This window comes from Macrotis lagotis, chromosome 1 (genome assembly GCF_037893015.1).
Source record: "Macrotis lagotis isolate mMagLag1 chromosome 1, bilby.v1.9.chrom.fasta, whole genome shotgun sequence".
Lineage (NCBI taxonomy): Eukaryota > Metazoa > Chordata > Mammalia > Peramelemorphia > Peramelidae > Macrotis > Macrotis lagotis.
Genome location: NC_133658.1, coordinates 748,221,072 through 748,243,559, shown reverse-complemented (window position 1 = coordinate 748,243,559; position 22,488 = coordinate 748,221,072). Strand labels below are relative to the sequence as shown.

Sequence of the window (22,488 nt, the reverse complement as noted above, 5' to 3'; positions counted from 1 at the left end):
TTGTTTTGTTTTCTCTACCTGGCATTATCCTCTCTATTAAGTAACAACCCAACAAACCCATCTTGAACCCCACCTTGTCTTCCCCATTTGTTTCCACCTTGAGTTTGATGTATTTTTACACTCAACTGTGTGTTGTATACCAATTTCAAATGAGTGAGGTTTATCTGAAACCTGCTCCATCAACTCCTTCTTTCATGTCTGTCTATATTTCTTTTCTAGCAGCTCAAATAATGAAAAATGGAAAGTTCCTCCCACTTCTTCCTCCTTTCTACACTAATATATCACTTTTATCCTTTATCATTTTCCCTCTTAAAACTCTCAGATCAGAACCAACATGCTTTCATGTTTTCTATTTTTCTTATTAACTCCCTCAGTATCCATTGGAAGACATTAAAGGGTCACTTATTTATCTTCTTCCCCTTCATTACAAGGTATATTCTACAATATAATATAGCTCCTTCCTATGGTGTGGCTGACTTTTCTATTTCATGTAAGTTATTGGCAGAATTTCTTGTATAGTTTTGGGATGAAAGAAGGTATTTTGTGTCATTTTTCTCTGGATTTCCTGATCATTATTCATGTTGGTGATAATTTTAGATTTTTGATCAAGTTTATAATGAAGAATGGAGTAGCTCCCTCATAAGTCCTGGCAGCTATCTTGGCTTGCTACTTCAAATTTCCTTTCTAACTACCCATTTCTATCTACTAGTTTCAGAATTTCATGTTAGAAATTCTAGAACAATATATGACTTTCATGTCCTTTTTCCCCCCTGCTGATAATCAGTCATTTCATCAACATATACTGTTTCTACTACTAAAAACAAGATGTTTATATGATACTTTAAGATTTACAAAACACTTTTCTTACAGCTGCCCTATGAGGAAGGTAGTACAAGTTGTTACTAACCCATTTTAAGAAAAGGAAACAGAATCAGAAAGGTTAAATGACTTTCCCAGAGTCACACATCTAGTAAGTGGAAGAACTTGGATCTGAACTCAGTATTCTAGGACTACAAGTCCAATACTGTAGTACTTATATTTAGGACACTCACTATGTTAGAAAGCTTAGGAATTAAGACACAAATATAAACAAGATACATATCCCTGTCCTCAAAGGACTTTTAAAATATACCATATTTCTTTCTCTAAGACATGTCTCAGTTTCACCTCTTCTCTATTCCTACTGCCATCGCCTTTATCCACACCCCTCTTCATCACTTTGTTATTAGATTGCTGCAATAGCCTTCTTGTTGGTTCTATAAACACTACTGACAAACCTTCCTAAAGCAACACTTTCATTATCCATTCCTCTTCTCATGAAACTACAATAGCTTGCTTTTGTCTTCTTTTTCAAGGCCAGATTCACTTGCCTGGCTTTCAAGGTCCTTCATATTAGTAGCTTACATTAATTTTGTACATTTAGATTTGAAAAATATATTATATTTATTATCTCATATAATCCTCATAGCAGCATTGCTTTGTAGATAGTGCATGCTTTTTGTTCTATTTTATAGGTGAGAAAACTGAGACTATTTCTACAATACCATAATGTATCCTTAATTTGACTTTATTCTGTCTACCATCCTTCTTTAGAACACATCCTTTATGCCATTCCAGACCAATTCCTCATTTTCTCTCTTCTCCATTTGTTCTAGAAAGCTTTCACTTTTTCCCTTTGAAATATCCCAAGTTTTGCTTTCCTTTTCAAACTCATCTCTAGTCTCATATCCTCCATGATTTCTTCATCAACTGCTATGATCCACTCGCCGCCCTTCTATGACTTTGATTGTAGCCATCATAGTTTATCATTTGATTGTTTTCTAATTATTTTGTGTCCCTCAGTCAATAAGCATTTATTAAACCCTTCCATGATCACCAGAACCATGGCTTTTTTTCTTTGTTCCCCACACAGCACCTATCTCGTATTGATAATAGCTAGAAGGGATCTAGAAGTTCACCCTACTCATTTTAAAGATGAAGAAAATGTTGCCCAGGAAGAGGCAGTGACTCCCCAGTGTTGCACAAGTAGCAAATGAATGACAAGTAGTAAATTGCAACCTGGGTCTTCTGAGTTCAAATTCAAATTCAACACTCTGGTGATAAGAAGCACTGATTTGGGAGGGAAGAATGATTTAGTCATTTCCTTAAGATACACAAGTTGTGGCTTTATTCCTTTTCTATCAATGGGACTAACTCATTTATGACATCTTATATTTTGATAGTTTTTTTAAGGGACAGAGCCATTTTGTCCGGGGAAACATAGGGCCATGCTCCCCTTGACAGCAAATACAGGATAACTAGTAGAGAAAGATACTATGTAGGATTGGTAAAGAAGTGATAAAATCATAAGCTTCTTGAGGTCAGGGACTATCTTCTGTAGCTTTTTGTATCCTCCATTTTGGTACAATGCTGACCTGGAACAGGTGCTTATTAAATGTCTATTGATTGATTGATAAGATTCCCTTGAATGTCTTCCATGTCAGACTCCAGGGAGCTAGGAAATATAGACTTCTAATGAAAAAATTCTGCTGAGATTGTAAATAATTCGAACTTCGAGAATCAGTCCAGGATGTCCTCATTGAATGATGCCTCATCCATTATAACTAGTGGCTTAATAAGTGTTTTAATGTATGGAATCATAGGACTTGGAAGGGATTTTAAGGATTATGAAGTCTAACTCCTTTTTTGCAGATGAAGAAACAGACTTAATGAGCTTAAGGGACTGGCCCTAAATCACATGACTCCTAAAAGATGATGATGATGATGATGATGATGATGATGATGATGATGAAGATTTTAAGACAGCTGTCTAAATTTACCTCACTGGAGAGCATGGCCTGGAAAGATCACTCTGGAAACACAAGAAATAAACTCTCATTTATCTGCCTGTGGATTATTTGCAATCCAATCCCCAGCTGGCTTTTCTTTGCTGCCCAGTATGTGTCTGAGCCACCTTGCCTCATCATCAGTCAGTGTGTGTGCTCAGGAAACACAAACTCATTTCAAAATCAGCTTAAGGAAATCATCATTATAATAGAAAATCTGCTGTCCCCAATCCTGTACCTTATTCTCCAAACTGATTTGAATGATTCCTTGTTTGATCACTCCTCAGCCCCATTGGGTTAACATGGAAAAGTGACAATTGACCAGAGAAACATCCGAGATGGCTTCCCTGACTGACTTTATCCATGATTTCCATTGATGAGGAGAGCTCTTAAAATTAAAAAAAAAAATCAATAATAAAAAAGGACAGGAGGCTGTCTCCTCCATGCCAGGGCATCCTCCTCACTCACAGTCACATTATAAGTCAGAGCTGAACCTTGCTCAAGCCCAGATGTGAGGAGGGCAGACACACTGGGCTCTTCCCACCGTGTCTGGGTTCAGCCAGGCATCTGGGTATATAAGATCACCCACTGTACTAAGCCTCTGCGGTAGCAGGCCACAGCAGGTGGACGGCAGAGCAGAGTGGCAGCTTTTGTTAAGTCCTGAACATTAGCTTGTTTTTGCTCTTTAGATTTAAGCTCCTGCCGTTCCTTCCATAATAGCTGAGAGAAATGAAAATACTGCCCCCACATCCCCCCCACATATACACCCATCCTCTCTCACACACATACCCACTCGCGTGTACTGCCCACACCCCCTCTCTCCTCCTCCTCCTCCTGGTAGCATTTTTGTCTGGCAGTTCTCTTGGGCCTTGCCTGCTGTGTGTGCAATTGTTCACCTCTTTTTCACGGGTTCTAGAAGGTCACTAGCAGGTCTCAGCTGGGCCTTGGCCAGCAGGAGGACCAGGCTCACATGGACCTCTGGCTGGACTATTATCTCTGGTCAGGTGAATGGGGGGGGGGAGGCAACAACAGTTTCCTAAGAAATACCTTTTAATGTATAGTACAGAATATCAATCTGCAGATTAAAAAGTATTGTGAAAAGTAACTCCGACTGCCATACCTCAGAAGTTAATGACCTCACCTGTTTCCTTTCTTCCCCATTTCAATCTTGATATGCTAATAGAATATGACAATTGCTAGAATATAGGTCTCTTGGTTCTAAGACAGAGTAGGGACTTTATGCTGATTAGAATCAAGGTGTCAGCTGAGACTGTTGGGTCCTGGAGCTATTCATTCCCTTTTACAGAAAACTAGACTGATGATCTAAGAGCAGACTTGAGAAGCATAATGTTTGTCCTTCGTAAGTGACTTGCCCAAGGTCACACAGCTAGCTAATTATTAAGTATCAGAGGCTGGATTTGAACTCAGGTCCTCCTGGCTCCAGGGCCAGTGCTCTACCCACTGCACTACCTAGCTGTCCCTTGTCATTCATTTTTGAAGAAGACCATAACATCAGGGAGGTGATGCCATGACATGAACTGGATTTGAGTGAGGGGGTGCTGTGCTAAGTCACCAGTTTCACTTTCTCTTCCAGAGCCATATAGGTCAGGTGGCCAGATATGAATCAGAATGACTAGAAATGGCCCTGGATATGACACAATCAAGGTTAAGTGACTTGTCCAAGGTCACACAGCTAGTAAGTGGCAAGGGTCTGAAACTGGATTTGAACTCGTCTTCCTGACTCGAAGGCCAGGGTGATCCAAGAGGATGAGTGATAACCCAGAGGAAAGGAATCAAGGTCAGTCATTTGCAAAAATTGTCTTTCCTATTTGTTCACATTTCCAACAAACATTTAATAAATTTCTATACCACCTTCTGTTCTAGGTTCCAGAGATAAAAATTTAGAAATGGCATGCTCCTTGCCTTCAAGTAACTTACATTCTGAGCCCTGAGTTTTATCTATATTCATAGATAAATGCAGATTTACAAATGTAAATAGAAGATGTGGACATAAGTGTAAAGTGATTGGTAACAACCAAGGAGAATTAAGAGAGACCTCCTTAAAGAATGATATTTGGATTGAGTCTTTAAGAGGTGTCCCAAGCAGATGGTACAAGGACCTGGAGAGGAGATATGGAATGTCTTATACCAGGGTCAGATGGTTTGGATGGAATATAGTCATCAGCCTTGACTGTAAATTGTAGCTAGACTCTGAGGGGCTTTAAATAGCAAGGAGAAGAATTTACATTTCATCCTGGAGACAATGATGGTTTATAGCAGCTTGAGCAAGTGAGTCACAGGATTAGACCTCGGCTTTCCTCATATCAATTTGGCAATTATGTGAAGAACAAATTAGAGGGGAGATTCTGAAGGCAGAGAAACAAGTTAGGAGACTCCTACAATAGTCCAAATGTGAGGCAATGAAGTCAGAGTTTGGGTAATTGTGGTATGAGTACTGAGAAAGGGATAAATGCAAGAGGTACCAAGGAGGCAAAATCAACAGACTGCAAATGATTGGGTATTGGGAGGAATGGAAGAAGGGAGAAAGAAAATTTAAGGATAATTCTGAGGTTTTGAACTTGGGTAAATGGAAAAATATTGGTATCCTGAGCAGAAAGAGGAAAGTTAAGAGATAGGGTGCAATTAGGGATTTTATTTTTATTTTATTATTTCATTTTATTTTTATTTATTTTATCAGTTTTGGACATGTTGAGACATCCATGTAGAGAAATCCATTTGGCAGTTGGAACTACAACTGTAGAGATTCAAGGGACTTGATATATAGATGTGAGAATCATGTCATAGCCAAATCCATGGGACCTAATGAGATTGCCATGAGACTATATAGGGAGAATATGATGGAATCTAGGATAGAGTATTGGATGACACCCAAGAAGAGACAGCAGGTTATGAGAAATGTTCCTGTACTCAATTCCGATGATTGGTCAGGCCAACAGGTAGAGAGGGACAATGAAGACAGTTACAGAAACTCTGGGCAGAGAAGAGTATCCAGATTGAAGGGCTGGTCAACAGTGAGAAAATGCTGAAGAAATTAAAAGGATGAGAACCAAGAAAGGTGCTCTGGATTTAGTAATAAAGTAATCATTGATAACCTGGAAGAGCAATTTCACTAGAGCTTTAGAGATAGTGTCAGGTCACAAGGAGCTGATAAGTGTGTAGGAATTGGGGAAGCCGAGATAGCATCAATATATAGTTCTGATTAGATCCAAATTCAAAACATAGCCCATCACAAGCCTAAATAACTGAATTGGCAACTGGTATAGTCACATTTACAGAAATTGAAATTCCCATCTTCCCTATCTTCTGGAGCTGAAGCTAATGCCATTTTGTGGAAGGAAAGTAGTCACATAATTCCATAGGTTATTGGACTATTCAAGAAAAGTCCAATTTCTCTGAATGTACCATTGTCCTGGTTATCTTGGTTCATTTAGTGTAAAACTCTAGGTGGTTCAGGACCTGATGTCCTTTACTGTGGGAAGAATTGTTTTCTATCCTGCCTAGACTTTTGAATTAGCCCACCTTTTTCTTCTTACCTAATTAGGCACCATTATTTGAACTGGCATTTAATAAATTATTATTGAATTGAATTGACTTAACTAAGACTCATATAGCACATTACAAAGGAGACCCAACTTGCTCTTCCCAATTGGGAAGGACAGTAAGACTCCTCATATATATTTTATATTTTGCATTTTAAAATATTATTCTGAGGACTCCTTAGGCTTTATCGGATTCAAAAATATCTAATACAAAAAAGTAAAGTCTTTATACTTTGTCACAGACAAGTTCACAGAAGATGAACTTGTCTATGACACTTATAGATCATTTAAGTTTACTCTTTGTGCTATATTGGTTGGTGATTAAAAAGTTAGCTTCTCACTGACAAGTGTGCATTTTAATCATAATTAGATTTTTAAATCCAATATCCTTAAAGATGCCTTATTTTGCTATCTTTATTTAAGATGCTAGAGTTTAGGTTTTATTTTCTCATTCCATGTTTTTGTATAGATTGTCCCTCTTGCCTGGAATATTCTTCTTTTTCACCTCCACAATTTAGGATTCCTAGATTGCTTCTACAGTCAGTTCAATCAACACCTTTAATGTGAAATCTTTCATATATCTGAAACTGCTAGTGCCTTATCCCCAAAATTATCTTCTAGCCAATTGTGTATTTAAGGGCAGCTAGGTGGTGCAATTCATAGATGATTGTATTTAAAGTCATGAAGACATGATTTCAAACTCTGCCTCAGACAATTAGCAAGATTATTGTTTCATCTAAGCTCAGTTTCCTCATCTGTAAAATGAAAGTAATATTTATTTTTACAGGGTTGCTGTGATAACCCAATAACATGTAAAGCACATTATAGTTCTTGAAATGTTATATAATTTTATATAAATGTTTACTACCATCATCACTACCATCATCATCATCATCATCATCATCATTCCCTAAATATGTACTTTTTTCACTTCAGACCTATTTCACTTTACTTTTTCTCTTTGAGACAGGCAACTTTGTGATATACTAGAGTGCTGGAATTGGAATTAAGAATATATGGGTTATAATATTACCACAAATACTTATTAGCTATGTAACCTTGGGGAAGTCTTTTAATCTTTCTGTGCTTTAGTTTCTTCATCTTTCATTTCTTCATTCTTTGTCATTCTTCATCTGTGAGGGGGGTTTCATTTGGTGACCTCTGAGATCTCTTCTGACTCTAAAGTCATGATCCTCTGTTTTATGTCTGTAGTATCCAAAATAGTTCCAGTGGTAATCACTTAATAATAAACTGTTGATTGATGGCTTAAATTCTGCATAGCTTCTTCTAGATTGAGTAATGTTCTTCCACTTGAGGGCTAAATTGGGATCCTTAGCAATTGAAATGACAGTAGATGGGAAGCCTGTTCATTTTTTTTTAAATTATCACCATCACCATCATAATCCTAAATTATTTATTAAGCTTTTAATCACACATGATCTGATGGTGGACACAGAATAAGGAGAATTATAGATATGGTGATATCCCCAGGAACTAGTCTAAAAGGGATAACATTCTAATGACCATAGGAAGAAGGATACAATGGCAGAATAAAAACATTCGACCATTGTGCATATGGGGACAATAAAATAATTCTATTACAACAGGTCAAGGGTCAGTGCACTTCAGTGCTAGTATGGTTGAGTGAGAATAAACCTAGAGTTGGCTTGACAGTAGAAAGCCTATGTAGTAGAGCTTTTTCTTGGCAGGTTAGAGTGGGGAACAATTCATTATTCTCCTTAAAGGAGAATTTGTAGAAAGAAGGTCTTAATTATTTTCAGAACACATGTTCTCATTGGATAACCAGTTTCTTACAAAAGGAAATCAAAGATTAGAGATCATAAAAATCAAAAGATCACAAAATATATGAGGAGACTCTCAAACCCAACTCTTTACTAAAGTATGGATTATATCTTACTATCCTAGAAAGAAGAGTGATAGAGCACATCCCTGGTGATCCATTCCAATGTTTTCCCTTAAAAATCATTGCAATGAGAAAGCTCCTCAGCTTGTCTATCCCACATCTACCCTGCTGCCACAAGGTAAGTCCATATCCTCTTGTTCTGATACCATTAGAGAATGGATACTCTCAGGATTACTTCCTTTTCCCCTCTAATGGTCTAGTGATCAGCTGCAGGCTTCTATAATCCTGCATGCATCATCCATTTCTATAGTGTCCAATAATGACATCTGGGCAATTTTATAAGACAAAGTAAGTGACAGATAAATAGAGTAAGTAGAGGTCAACACAATGAGTGATGTAAAGAAAAAAAAGTTTATTTTTGAAGTGGTTGTCCTAAGAAAAAAGGGGAAAGAAAATTGATATTAGGTGGTATTTCTATCAGTGAAGAAAATTATCTGCCACTGAATGAAATTTGACTCTTTTTAAGTTTCACTCAGCATGAAAATGTCTCCTTTAAAATTTCCTTTAAGCATTTGCAAGAGGATAACTTCTCCCCCCCAAAAAAAAATTAGAAGGAATCTGAGTCCTGGAGGCCAGGGGGTGACAGGGGAAAGAGGGTCACTTGAAGCTTAGGGCACAAAAATTGACAGTGTTAAAAATGAAAGTAATATAGAAGTGGTAGGTGACATTTATCTTTTCGTCTCTCCAGGCTCCTGTCTCTTTAATCAGCTAGTCTGATTTGCCCAGTAAATGATTCCTCAGCGTGTGCAAGTGTGTGCCTGTGAGTGTGAGTGTGTGTGTGTGTCTGTGTTTGTGTGTGTATATGTATGTCAATGTGTGAATGTGTGTGTGTGTGTGTGTGTGTGTGTGCGTGCGCGTGTTGTAGCTCTGTCAATCCTTGGATTAGAACCAATGATTGCAGCGTGTAGGAGGGCTGTCTGGGTCCAGATTGTACAATGTGTTTCAGTGCCAGAGTATGAGTAGAGATAATTACTGAGAAGTCACACTCTCTCACTCCCTCGGTTTTTCTTGTGTCCTTCAGCAAAACACTGGATTTAAATCTCCTTCCACGAGCTTGAGAGCCACGCAATCTGTCAGAAAAGAAAGGAAGAAAAAACCGAATCTGACCAAAAAAAGGAAAAAAAAAAGAGGGAGGGAAACCAACATGAAAACCATCCAGGCAAAAATGCACAATTCTATCTCTTGGGCAATCTTCTCTGGGCTGGCCGCTCTGTTTCTCTTTCAAGGTAAGAGGTTACTATTGATTTGCCTACAGTAGACGCAGGATTTGTGCAATGTGCTTTTTTATATTATTCGCAGACTCCCCAAGTCTGTCTCTGTTGCGCGGATTTGCAGGTGGAGAGGCGAAAGCGTTTAAACGGCATGGCCGGGCTTAATTCTCTCTTCCAAGGTTCCGTAATATTGATTCAGTCCTGGATTACTGTAGGAAGGAGAATGTATTTGTATTTGGGAAATAATATATGTGCTGCCAGGATTTGGTCCGGGCTGTGCGCTGGGCTATGTGGCTACAGCTTTCACAACACACACACACACACACACACACACACACACACACACACACACACACATCACACCGCACCATACCATCCCACCAATGCAAGGACCAAGTCAGAAGCATGATTGAATAGAAAAAAAGATAGTGGTTAGATTTTGGTTGGGTTATTGAGAAGAAATGAGAAGGAGAAACTTTAAATATCCACTGGCAAACTTGTATGGCTGTTTTAGTGGGGAAAACGGAGGAAATGCAGGTCCAGTGTAGGCAGGATCACCATGTCTTGTGTTGGTTTTTGGTTAGCAGCCCATCATCAAGGGGATGAATCAATTTGCAGCAGCAGTGAGCAGGGATGTTAGTTTGGAGGGTTTGTGTTTTAGGAGTGGGGCCGACTGGGGAAGGTGATGATCGAGAGAACACAGGAGAAATGCTGGACTGTTCAATCAGGGCAAGATTTTCAAAGTTAAAGGGCGACACGCATTAAGAACGGAATGCTAATTCTCTGTTTATTTATCTGCCGAGAAGCAGAGCCACGGGGTCTGCAATCTAGACTGCCGCTTTCTCTCAGAGTATGCTCTTTGATGTTCTCTTCAGCTTTATGCAGGGTGCAGGGCAAATTCAGAATCAGCTTCAACCTTGAATCCATACTCGGCGCTATTTATTCTCATTTTACCCCACCCCCCACTGACCCAAGATCCCACATTTCATTAGTTGTCCCCTCCCTCCGTTTTGACTGCTCACTCTGACTTTGTAGAGATCATACTATCTTTTTCTAATTAAAGGTATTCAAACTCTTAGGGGTTCAGGCAAAGAAACTTTGTTAGATGGTCCTGTGGAGTTCTTCAAGAAGAGCTGGCTTAGAAAACATACTTCCAACAAGAAAGTTAGGAGCCTAGTATCATAGCCCCAAAGCTGGAAGGAACTTAAGAGGTCAACTAATGCAACCTCCTTATTTTACAGAATTGGAAACTGAGTCAAATAGCGGTTAAGTGTCTTGCCCAAGGTCACACAGCTATTAACAACGCAAAGTCAAGATTCAAACCCAGCTCTCTGATTCCAAATCCAACACTTTAATTATAGAAACTGGGGATATCAGAGAGACAAATAGGAAAACAATGAGATGGACATCATCTCTTCATTCTGACATCTGTCAATTTTGTAATCCTTATGATCCTCCCTTATGTGCACCTGTGCTAATGAAGTCATAATGCAGCCCTTTCTTTGGGTTGAAAACCTTCCTTTGGGGCAGGCTGCAGTGACTGCTATTAGGATCAAAATCAGGCAAGCAGAGACACTTGGAAAGAGTTGTATGGAAAGCAATTAAGTTGAGTTAAAAAACCAAAACAGGGAGGGGGTAAAGGGAGGCCCCTGGGAGGAGGGAAAGGCTGAGTCAGTTGGTAAGAAGGTTAGTCCTCATTGAACTTGGCAGAGGTTCTTCTGGCTTCGCCTGTTACACTCAATTCAGGAGTCAATCTTAGGGACTTCTTTACTATCCCCTTGAAGGTGTATCTGGTTTAATGTGAGGATGAAGAATGTATTACATGTTCTTCCTCATATATTGTAAAGAACAACATTCAGAAAAATGTATATAAATATAAATATATATACGTATATATGTATATATATATATGTATATATATATACATATATATATGTATATATATATATATATATAGGCATATCTTTGAGACAGAAGGCCCCCATGGATATGATCAAAGGGTACTGTCATGGGAAAGGTTCTGGGCAAATCAAACCTGGAACATGTTGCTTAGGAGAACCAAGATCTCTCTCTGCTAACATCAGAAATGAGTAATAGGTAAGAGAAGAAACAGAAGTAAGGAGAATGGGTTGTGGGGAATGAGATCTAATGGGTCCCCAAATTATACTTGTCAAAAGCTGGCTCCTGTTCCATGCTTTATCATTCTAATGCTGGTTCCTCTTCTAAGTCTTAATATCAAAACAGAAAAAAATGGCCAAACTTCCTGGAGCTGAGAGCCCCACTGGCAGCATGCCAGAAGCCTGGGGGCCATACTGAATTTACATATAAATTAGCATACGTGATTTTTTTATCAGAAATAAATGCAGGGAAGCATAATATTTGCTCGTACTTTGAATCTTCCCTGAATAGATGAGTAGAATGTGCTGGTGCAAAATTTTCTAGTGTGAAAACCCTTTCAGTTGCTTCATGTAGCATTGATTCCACTCTGATCGGGATAAGAGAGAAGAAGCATAAGGCAAGGTTTGATAGTAGTCATATTGGTGAGAATGATAGGAGAGAGGTCTGAGGCTTCTATCCCCTTCAAACCAATCTATCCATTCCTGCATCTCCTAAAGAGTACAATGCCCCTTTTCTCTTGCTACCCACCTTGAATCAGCTCCAGCCAGGGTCAGATGTAACCAAAAAGAACTTGAGGCTGTCTAATTTTGTCACGTAAATCCCCAAACCTAACTTTAATCTGAAGATGCAAAGGTGATGATTGTTTTCTCTTCCAGGGGAAAGAAGCCAGAGTCTGTCAGCTTTCTCTTATCAAAGTTCCACCATTACTAGGCAGCCCAGGTCTTGCCTGCAATAATCCACCCCCATTGCATTGACCCAGTGGGGCTATTTAGAATGCAGTGCACATTCTAAGACATTTTTCCCCTTTCCTTGGTTTTTGTTTTAAGCTGGCTCCTTCCAGAGCTGTTACTTCCTGTATTTTCTGCCATTTGAAAAGGTGCCTGGTGCCAGTGGCAGGTTATGAGCCCTCTCTCAATTGCCCCTCCCCCTGTCTGTAACCCCAATACAGTCTAGGAGAAAGGGGTAATGTGGGAGGGAGCAAATTTCTAAAGGAATCAGTACTGATTAGTGAAGAGAAGGGGGGTGATTAGCTCCCTGGGGTTCTTGCCCTAAGATGCACCAGAGATTGATTAACAAGTTCCTTTTCTTTTTAAGGAGTAGGAGCTGTCCCTTTCAGCACACCTCCTACCTCTAGCCCTCATTCTGATTTGAAGAAGGTGGCTGGTTGGTGGCGCTGCTTTTCTCTTTCTAGAAATAAGGGTCATTTATTTTTTGAAGGATTATCTTTTCTTTTCAACACCTTTTGATAGGTTTGACTCGAGTCTTCTCTCCTTTCCCTGGCTTTCTGTGATCCTGTTGGGTGCCTCTTCTGCTGGCTTGCCCAGCTGAGGCAAAGGTACAGGAGAAAGGAAGCAAGATTGAGCTGAGGATATATGCTCCTTTCCTCCACTCCAAGGTGTAGAGTCAGACTGGCAGATGAGTCAAACTCCTTTATCTTGAAATAAACATTTTGAGTACTAGTAGCAATATGCTGGGCCCCACCTATGGAATGTTTGGACATCAGGTGAGGACATAACATTTCTTTGAAAAGGATAGTTAGTTTCACTCTGTCTTGTTTAGGAAGAATAGCCACATTCAAAACACAGAGTCCAAGGCAGGTCTTGTGCTGTATCTTTTGTCCAACAAAAGGGTTTGAGGCACTTGGACTGAAGTTGTCACTTGGGGTGAATTATAGATAGTGGGGTCTGGACATCTGTCTCACTTTAACCTAAGAAGTGCTTACTTTGTGCCCCAAAGTGCCATCACCAATTGCTCCCTCTGGGTAAAAGTGTGACTGAGGAGATTCTTGGTAATTTCTCCACAGTAGAGGAATTACAATCTGGCTTTTTGACTTGCAGTTTCTACTTGCAGAGTCTGGCACTATCAGGAATTCTCCTTTTGAGGGTTTGTAAAATTTGAGACAAAAAAAAAGAATAAAAAGAACCTCTCTTCACTGGCCCCTAGTTCCTCATTGATGCTGACTTGATTGGCCTATTGGATCCTGTTATTTGCCAACAGACCATAGTTGTGCTACTTTGCTTAAGTATATACTCCAGCATTTCCCTAAGGCATTTCTCCCACTCTCCCATGATTCTGTCAGTGTGAGTACTCCCTCAGCTGACATAGATTAGAATCCTCTACTCCTCTCCTCACAAGGTTCTTGTTAATATTTCCCAATATATTCTCCAAACAGAGTCTACTAATCATACTAGAATTCTTCCTTCCTCTTGGTGTTTTAGTATTTCAGAACTACTAAATCACTCCTGCTGTCTTCTTATTTCTCATTCTCAATACATGCTCACTTCCTAATTCTGCAATAAGTCAGTTCTTGTATGTAAATTATATTTGATAACATACTTATCTGCATTTCCCTTTGATTTTTATTTTTGATTCTTCTGAGATCATGGTGATTTAGAGTTTGAATCTTTGTAGTTTGTCCAGGATATCAGTGTTAAACAGATGTCAGTTTTGGTAGCAGTGTGCAGGAATTGAGGTTCTTAATTTGGGGTCCTTCAATTTACCTTGTTTAATATTTTGATAACTGTATTTAAATGTAATTGGTACCCTTTTGAAGTTCTATGTATTTTATTTTATCCATATAAAAACCATTATTCTTCAACTGCCAAAGGTGTCCATTTTTACAACAGAGGTTGAGAACCCTTATTTAATACATAATGTATTAGAAAGAACCTGGAGTTGGGTTCAAATCCTTGGTCTTCTACTTACTTCTTATGTAACACTTTCTCTAGGCCTCAATTTTTTTTTGTTCACTATAAAATGAGGTACTTGGGTTTGATGATTTCTAAGTTACCTTCTGTCTCTGAATCCATAACACTATTAATGTTATCTAGTCTAATGTTCTGCTGTGATTTCCAGATTCATATTATTATCTACCTGTTGAGGTTGTTTAAATACATATATCTATACATTTACATATATATGCATATACATATATACATACACACATAGATACTTTGTTTATACACATATGTGTGTGTACCTTTATATATGAAAGAGAGATGAATTACTAATTTTATGGCTTCCTCATGTAGTTGAACGTCACAATTTGGGCAATATTCTTTTTCATCCACTTTGTTTTTAAAATTCAGATGGTTAGATCAATTACAACTGGTAGCAATTTCACATAGGAGGTTTGTAGGATGCTGAACATTCATATAGTTAGAGTCTTGTCATGTTCGAACAAGATCACTTGGAGATCTGCATCATCATTAGGGAAGAGATGCTCATATTCATTAAATATGCTGTGCCATTCCTAGTTTCTTTTAACTTGTGCCAGAAAGTATTCTACATGAATAAGAAAATCATCTAGAAAATTAGGATTAAGCAAGATGATTTTTGGATCCATGGCCTTCCTTATTTTAAACATTACCCAATTTAGACTTGTGCCAGTCTTCATGAGGTGGTGAAGGAGAGGAGGGTGATGAATTATTTACCCTTAGTACCACCATTTTTGCACTGCATTGCTTCCCTCTTTTGTTTGTCAGATCTACTTATTACATTCCTGGTGGAATGAATTATCTGTAAAGCTGAGTATCAGAGAGCATTCTTTCAATGTTGGTAACCTAGATCATTACATGCCCTATACTCCTTAGCGTCAACCTTATCTACTGGATATTTTTGCATATGGTCAGGGTCAAAGTTCCCTATTGAGGAACAGGGTTATTTTTGAATCTGTACCAGTTATATGATGTTGGAACATCCAAATCTAAGGACAGAGTAGACAACTGAAAAAATGGAGTAAGAATAAGATTGATATATATATATATATATATATATATATATATATGTATATACATATATATATATATAGTCAAACAAAAAGAAAATATAACAAGAACAAGATTGACTTACAAATCCAACACTATCAACTTATGGTAGGGGAAAAAACTTGGGGGGAGGGACCAAATCTAGGCTGTGCTCCTAGAGCACTAGGTTTAGTGCTTTGTATTCAGAGAAACAAGATCATTTAATTTTGACCTCAATGATGGAAATATTATGAGTTTTGGAAACCTGGAGATAGTATCTTCAGGGGGATTTAAGTAAAGTCCAGAAGGTTGAGCCTATCCTCTGAATATGATCTCCCTTAGACTTTTCCACAGGGAAAAAAGCCTCCCCATGTGAGTTTCTGTCTGCTCACCTGCCCACCAGGCCTCCAAGCGACTCCCCTGGGTGTTTCCAGGACTCATTAATGCATGTAATGCCTTGAACATGTGGTGCTAAGTGGAACTCCATGCTGAGAATGGCGGTATTTATGCTGTTTACTTCCTTTCTGCTCTACTGGCTTGTTACGTGTTTACTTTATGTCGACAGTCATTTGAAATTCAATAAAACAAATTAAACATGAAAAAAATCAAAACATGTAAAAATAAGGTAACAGATGGAATACAGGTGTTGTTCTCCCTGCTCTCCCTTTCTTTTCCTCCTTTTTATCCCCACAACTCCTGTAACTACTTCCATCTTAGTAATCTTTCCTTTACCTATATATTGGACAGTTGGGGAAGGGAAGTGGGGTAGACGTATTGATTGAGGATGGATCAAAAAGAACCCAAAAGAAATTTGTATACAAGGCCACTTATTTAAAAAGATATCTGCATGAAGGTGCAATGCAGTCCTCCTAATAGCTGATGAGAGAGGAGGATCTAAATTGGGGATAGATGCAGGTTTGGGGTGAAAAAGAAATAAGAATATGAATACTACAAGGTCAAAAAGAGATAAAGTCTCTCATTTGCTTTACTTATGAGTGTGGCTTGGCATCCTGTGAAAGCTATTGTTTGGCAGATTCAATCCAAACTGAGCTTACTTTCTGCTGTTTTCCTGCTTAAATTTTAAAAAATGCATGTTCTCTCCCACTCCTTCTCTCTCTTTCTCTCTCTCCCTCTTTTTCTTCCTCTCTATGGGAAAAATAATTGATCAGTTGACAGATCTAGGTCAGGCTAGAAGGACTGGTTCAGTTCCATGCTGGCTTCCTATGAATGGGGTGGGGGGTGGGGGGAATCTGCCTAGTTCATAAGGATCCTCAGAGTGCATGGACAAACAGGAGAGAGACAGGAAGCACAGGTTCATAAAACAGGCTGTCCCTCAGTGGGACTGCCTACTACCTTGAAGGAGGTTTTGATTATCCAGCTATTCTGTGTTTACAATTTTGCAAAATTCTATCACCATTTTCACTTTGTTTTGCTTGATTTACGTTTTTTCTTTCTCTTCATTTTTCCTCCTCTTCTCATCTATCCCATCTTTTCCTTCTCCCATTTTAATTTCCCTAATCACCTTTCTTCTTTCTCTCATCTTCCTTCCTTCCTTCCTTCCTTCCTTCCTTCCTTCCTTCCTTCCTTCCTTCCTTCCTTCCTTCCTTCCTTCCTTCCCTGTGCTTCTATTTCTCATCTCCTTCTGGTAATCACAAAATCTTCCCACTTAAGATATATTAGAAAGTTAGTCCTTTTGTTCATTTGAGAAAAGGCAAGCAGACATCTAACTGGAAGTACCCTGTAAATTATTTGCATGCTGTGAGACAGACCAATGAAGATCTCCATTTCCCTTGGTGAGAAGAGAGGTATTTCAAGGGAGATTGTCAAGCTGAGAAAATAAATATTGGAAAGCAAATTCCTGAGCTCTGTTACTAAGGCTATGTTATGCTACCAAATTTATTTTCTTAAGCTTTGTTAATATGTTTTCCTTTGGAGCAGTTAAGAGACTATTCAGTTTTTCCTTTAAATCTATAGTTAAAATCATGTCCTAGTGTTTCCATTTAATCTCTTCTCCCCATTTCCTAAAGTCCTTGTCATGATATAACTAGATTTCCTACCCCTAAATGCCCCAGATCTGTGGCCAAACATGCCTCTCGGATGCCTGGCCTCCCCATTCCATTGCTGCTGACTTGATTTTTCTTTAGTTGCCACCTTCTTTAAAGCACTCAGGATCACCACTGAGAACATGGGGAATAGGGGAGAACCCTTAGTGCCAACAACCTTTTGCTTGTGGTTTTGCTAGTAGGATAGCAAGAGAACCACAGGTCCACTGTCCTTGCTTTTAAAAACCACACACCTCAGCTCTTTGTTAATAATAAATCAGAGGTGATGGCTTTGCAGCTCCTCATTCTCTCCTGCCAAGAAGGATCTCATGGATGTTTGATGTGCTTAAGTTGGTAGGGCCAATGGTAAATGCTGTTGTAAATTAATTGGTCTCATGACCCCTTCTTCCACTGATGTTTCTTACTCTAGACATTATTTGATTCTTAGTATCACTGCAACCCTTTCCTTAGTCTTACCATCTCCTCCATGGGCCGCCTACTAGTGAGAACATACAGCAGGAAGAGGTTAGTGAGAAGCAAGGGAGACAATTTCAACTTCAGGCTGGGAGAGAGCATTTCCTTAGACATCCTGTCCAGAAGGGGCTTGTACCAAAAGGATGGGAAGAAATATGTGGGTCTGTCCACCCTGTGTTCATTATATAGGGACTTTTGTTTCAGAATTATCAACAAAAAAAGCGAATTTCTCCAGTGAAGAAAGTTCCTCCATTCATACTGCCTTCTCTAATTACACATCTGTAGACTTCACTAGGGCCCTGAATTCTTGCAATGATGTGAAAAATTCATTGAAATCATTGGGTATATTTGCCAGTACCTGTACAATGATTGACAGGTGTTCTTTCCTAATCTTTCTATGCAGTTGTTACCTTGTTTGAATGAAAGTCTTTGAAAGGTAAATTACTTACTCCAAGATAGTATCCATTCTTTTCATATGGACAAGTAGCTTTCTGACCCCAAGGGTTTCTCCTTTCCCATTTTCCCTAAATCCAAACACTATGTTCCCTCTAAGATTGTGTATGTATATGCATATGTCTGTGTATATATGTGTGTGTGTGTGTGCATATATTTGTATGTATGCTTGTTTGCATGTCTTCTCACCCATTAGAATGTAAATCCCTCTTTTTGCCTCTTTTTTTTGTATCTCCAATATTTAGCATAGTACCTGTTGTCTCTATGCCTTCAACCAAAACCAAACAGAATTCCTCTTTACTTCTCAACCTTTCCTTTGAAGAGAAATGTATGTTCAGTAGGATTTTCTGATGTCAGAGGATTTTTCCTTTCTGGGAATTTTAAGATACAACTTCACTCTGCTATTGGGATCACTTTTCTTCGGGAAAAAAAGTATTGAATATGACACTATGATATTTCCTGATAATAATGATGATGATGAAGACATAATATGATACCTAATGTTATTTGGTTATTTTCAAAGCAATTGAAAACATATTATTTCTTTTATCCTCAAAATAACTCTATGAAGTAAGCAAGGCTTATCTGAGTCAGAATGACCTAAGTTCAGAAATTGTCTACCATTTATTATTTATTATTTGAACATAGAGAAGTTACTTTACTTCTTGTGGTCTCAGTTTATATACAAACATAAATATATATATATATATATATATGTATAAGTGCATATTCACATGTCTATATATATATATATATATATATATATATATCTGTGTGTATTAGCATATTTGTAGTTCCTGTCATGTCTATCTCACATGACTCATGTGAGATTCAAATGAAATGACTGAAGTTCAGTTCTGCATAAATGTCAGTTATAATTACCAAGAAACTGATGCTAAAGTTCGATGACTTGATCAAAACCTTGCAGTTATCAAGTGGCAGAGCCAAATCTCAGAACTCAGTCTTCTAAAATCTGATTCAGGCTCTTACTACTATTCTAAAGTTTTTTCTTCTTAATGTAGTCCAGGTGCACAGAGACTATTCAGTTTTAAAATGATTATACTTAAATAAGACAAGTGAATGGATAACTAGGGCACAGTGGATAGAGTGCTGGCCCTAGAGTTAGGAGGACCAGAGTTAAAATATAGCTTTAGACACTTGGTAGTGGTGGGACCCTGAGCATGTCACTTAGTCCTGTTTGCCTCAGTTTCCTCGTTTGTAAAATGAACTGGAGAGGGAAATGGCAAATCATTCCAGTATCTTTGCAAAACAACAGCAATAACACACAAAGAGACTGAAAGACAAATATGCAAAAATCATAGATAAACATAGGCATATGCAAATAAAAGTAAAGGACCATTGCAACTTGTTGCAAAGAAAGTACAATTCAGCATAAAGGGATTCCAAATATACCTTGTCTGCTTCCAATTTTTTACTCACTTTTGTTTTCCTCTTCCTTTACCTGCTTCTATTCATTTCTCCTATCATTTTCCCTTTATCACATTTTCTTTTCCCTTATCTTCTTACTCCCCAGGTTAAGGATAATTGGGACTAAGAACATGATTGATATCCTGTATTTAGGAAGTCTTTATTTCAAGAAACATTTGTCATCTGAATAATCTAAACATTTCCTGGAGGAAGTAAGAGTTCAAGTGTTTGAATGATGGAATAGAATCTGTTTGGAGAAGAAAGAGGTGGAGTTGAAGTGTGTTCAAGTCATATTACACAGCTTTGGAGGAGTTCAATTTGCAAGTCCCCAAATTGCTTATTTCCCTACCACCCAAACTTCCCAGGGGCTGGTTATTGAGTAGCATTACTTCCACTTCTTTTAACCTCTTGGGCAATAAAGATTCCACGCTCAGAACTTCTGTGGCAATTTTGTAGCTAATGTGCTCGGCAGGAGTGATGCTGGCTCGCCTCTCCTGGAGCTGGTTCAGTTCCTACAGTGTTTCCAGGAGCAAAAACTTGTTTGTTTTTTGATAAAGTCAGCAGATCTAAAAGGCACATGGAGAGTGGAGTTGTTGTGCGGACATGTACCACAGTCAGTCACTTAATACACCTACTCAACTATTTTGCCGTCCCAGAGTCCATAATTACCGAACAGAGAGAGCCCCATGTCATTAGAGAGAGCTATTTCAAGGAATGGAATACACTCAGGTGATGAGAATATAAAGTTCATAGCTATTTCAGGGAGATTTTTAAAAAGGTGTTAACTGGTACAGCCTTAGAATGGCAGTCATGGCCACATATGGAATTTTGGGATTTCTGTGGGTGAGTATGGGAGTCTGAAGAGGGCAAGGGGTTCAAGGAAGAGTTGAAAATAGAAAGAGAAATGTCACTAGAAGGGGTTTTGGTTTGCTCTTTGTGGTTTTTTTGGTCCTTAGCAACAGCTAAGTCTCTCTCATCCATTTCTTTTTCCCAGTCCTTTCCTTTTTTTTTTCAACAAAATTTTCTACCACATTTTCTGCATCACTAAAATTCAGGAATGAACACTTGGCTCATAAACACAATAGGACATAAAGTTCCCTGACCCTGTGGAGGGATGGAGTATTCTAACTATCTAGTTAATTTTGATAAAAGATGAATTTGTGGTATACTGACTAGTCTTAGGATAATAGAGTTGAAACAGCCCTTATATAATACTTCTTCATTTTACATATTGTAAAAGTGGAAGTGGAAGTGGAAGTGGAAGCTAAAGTGACCGCCCTCCTCCTGGATAAACTAATGTTATTTCTATCTTTCACTAATGTATTTTAAACTTCTCATTCATGCTGTAGTTCAGGGTCCTGCTTCTATTATTGATTGCCAGGGAACTTTAACCTGCTCTGTTTCCAACCTGGGCATGTTCAAATCTCTTAGTCAACTTAATGACTTAATGACTTCAAGAAACTCACTAGAATGATCCTCAACTTCATTAGAGTATCCAATCAACTTATCCCATTTAACTTAACCCATCAGATCATCACTCCAAACACAAGTGATCTCCCATTATCAGCCTCAGCAGTATTTGAGGTTCAAAGGAATGAGCTACCACATCCCTCATAGTATATTACTTGAAAGGCTAGATAATAACTTCAAAACTTATAGAGAATAAAATAATCTCAGATCTGGAAGGGTTTCAGATATATCATACCCAAATGTTATCTGAAAGCCAATACCCACCCTCAACTATAATCCAAGTTTAGCTCAGATACCACCTACTACATAAAACTTTCTTGGTACACCCAGCTGCTAGAGTCTTCTAAAGCAAAGCTATCTAAAATATGTATAAAATTTGTGTGTGTGTGTGTGTGTGTGTGTATGTATATGTACATACATTCTGTCAAAAGTATTTTTGTATGTCTATGTACATGCACACATACATGCAGACACACACACACACACACACACACACACACACACTCTTCCCAAAAAAGAGTGTAAGCTGTTAAAATGCAAAACTTGTTTCATTTTTGTTTTTGTATTTCCAATGTTTAGCATAGGTCCCTGGATAGAGTAGATATTTAATAAATGCATGTTGATTGATTAATTGATCCCTAGCAAGGTGCCATCAAGCTTTAGCTTACAGACCTCCATTAAGAAAGAATATAATCCCTCCCAAGGCAGCACACACAAATGTAGATCCCTTTAAATGTTAAGAAATTACTCCTTATTTCAAGCCTAAATTTATTTATTTGTAACCTCCCCCGAGGCAGTGAGGTAGCATTGTGGAGAGTGCTTGGAATCAGGAAGATTCCTTTTCTTTCCTAAGTATAAAATCTAATCTTAGACACTTATTAGCTTTGTAACCCTGGACAAGTCACTTAACCCTGTTTGCCTCAGTTTCCTCATCTGTAAAGTGACTTGGAGAAGGAAGTGGCAAACCATTTCAGTATCCTTGCCAAGAAAACTTTAATGGGCTCATGAAGAGTCAAACACAATTAAAAATAACTGAACAACAACAACAAATGGAAATTTCCACTCATTAATCCTTGGTTTAAACAGAAAAATTCTGAGTGTGCTTAAATATATGTATATACTTCTCCAGGCTCAATATTCTCAATTTTTTCAACCTCTCTTAATATGACATTCTGACAAGGCCTTTCACTAACCTGCTTGCCCTTCTCTGGATCAATGTTCTCTGACTTATAAATGT

General features: G+C 38.3%; 1 protein-coding gene across 1 annotated transcript in view; it reads left to right on the top strand.

Moving 5' to 3' along the window:
* Positions 1-9,258: 9,258 nt before the first annotated feature.
* NTM (neurotrimin) overlaps positions 9,259-22,488 on the top strand; it is a 1,385,759-nt gene continuing 1,372,529 nt past the window's right edge. The window contains exon 1 of the mRNA XM_074216284.1: positions 9,259-9,535. Within this exon, the coding sequence (XP_074072385.1) occupies positions 9,454-9,535 (82 nt within the window). The 5' untranslated portion in view covers positions 9,259-9,453. The remainder of the gene's footprint in view (positions 9,536-22,488) is intronic.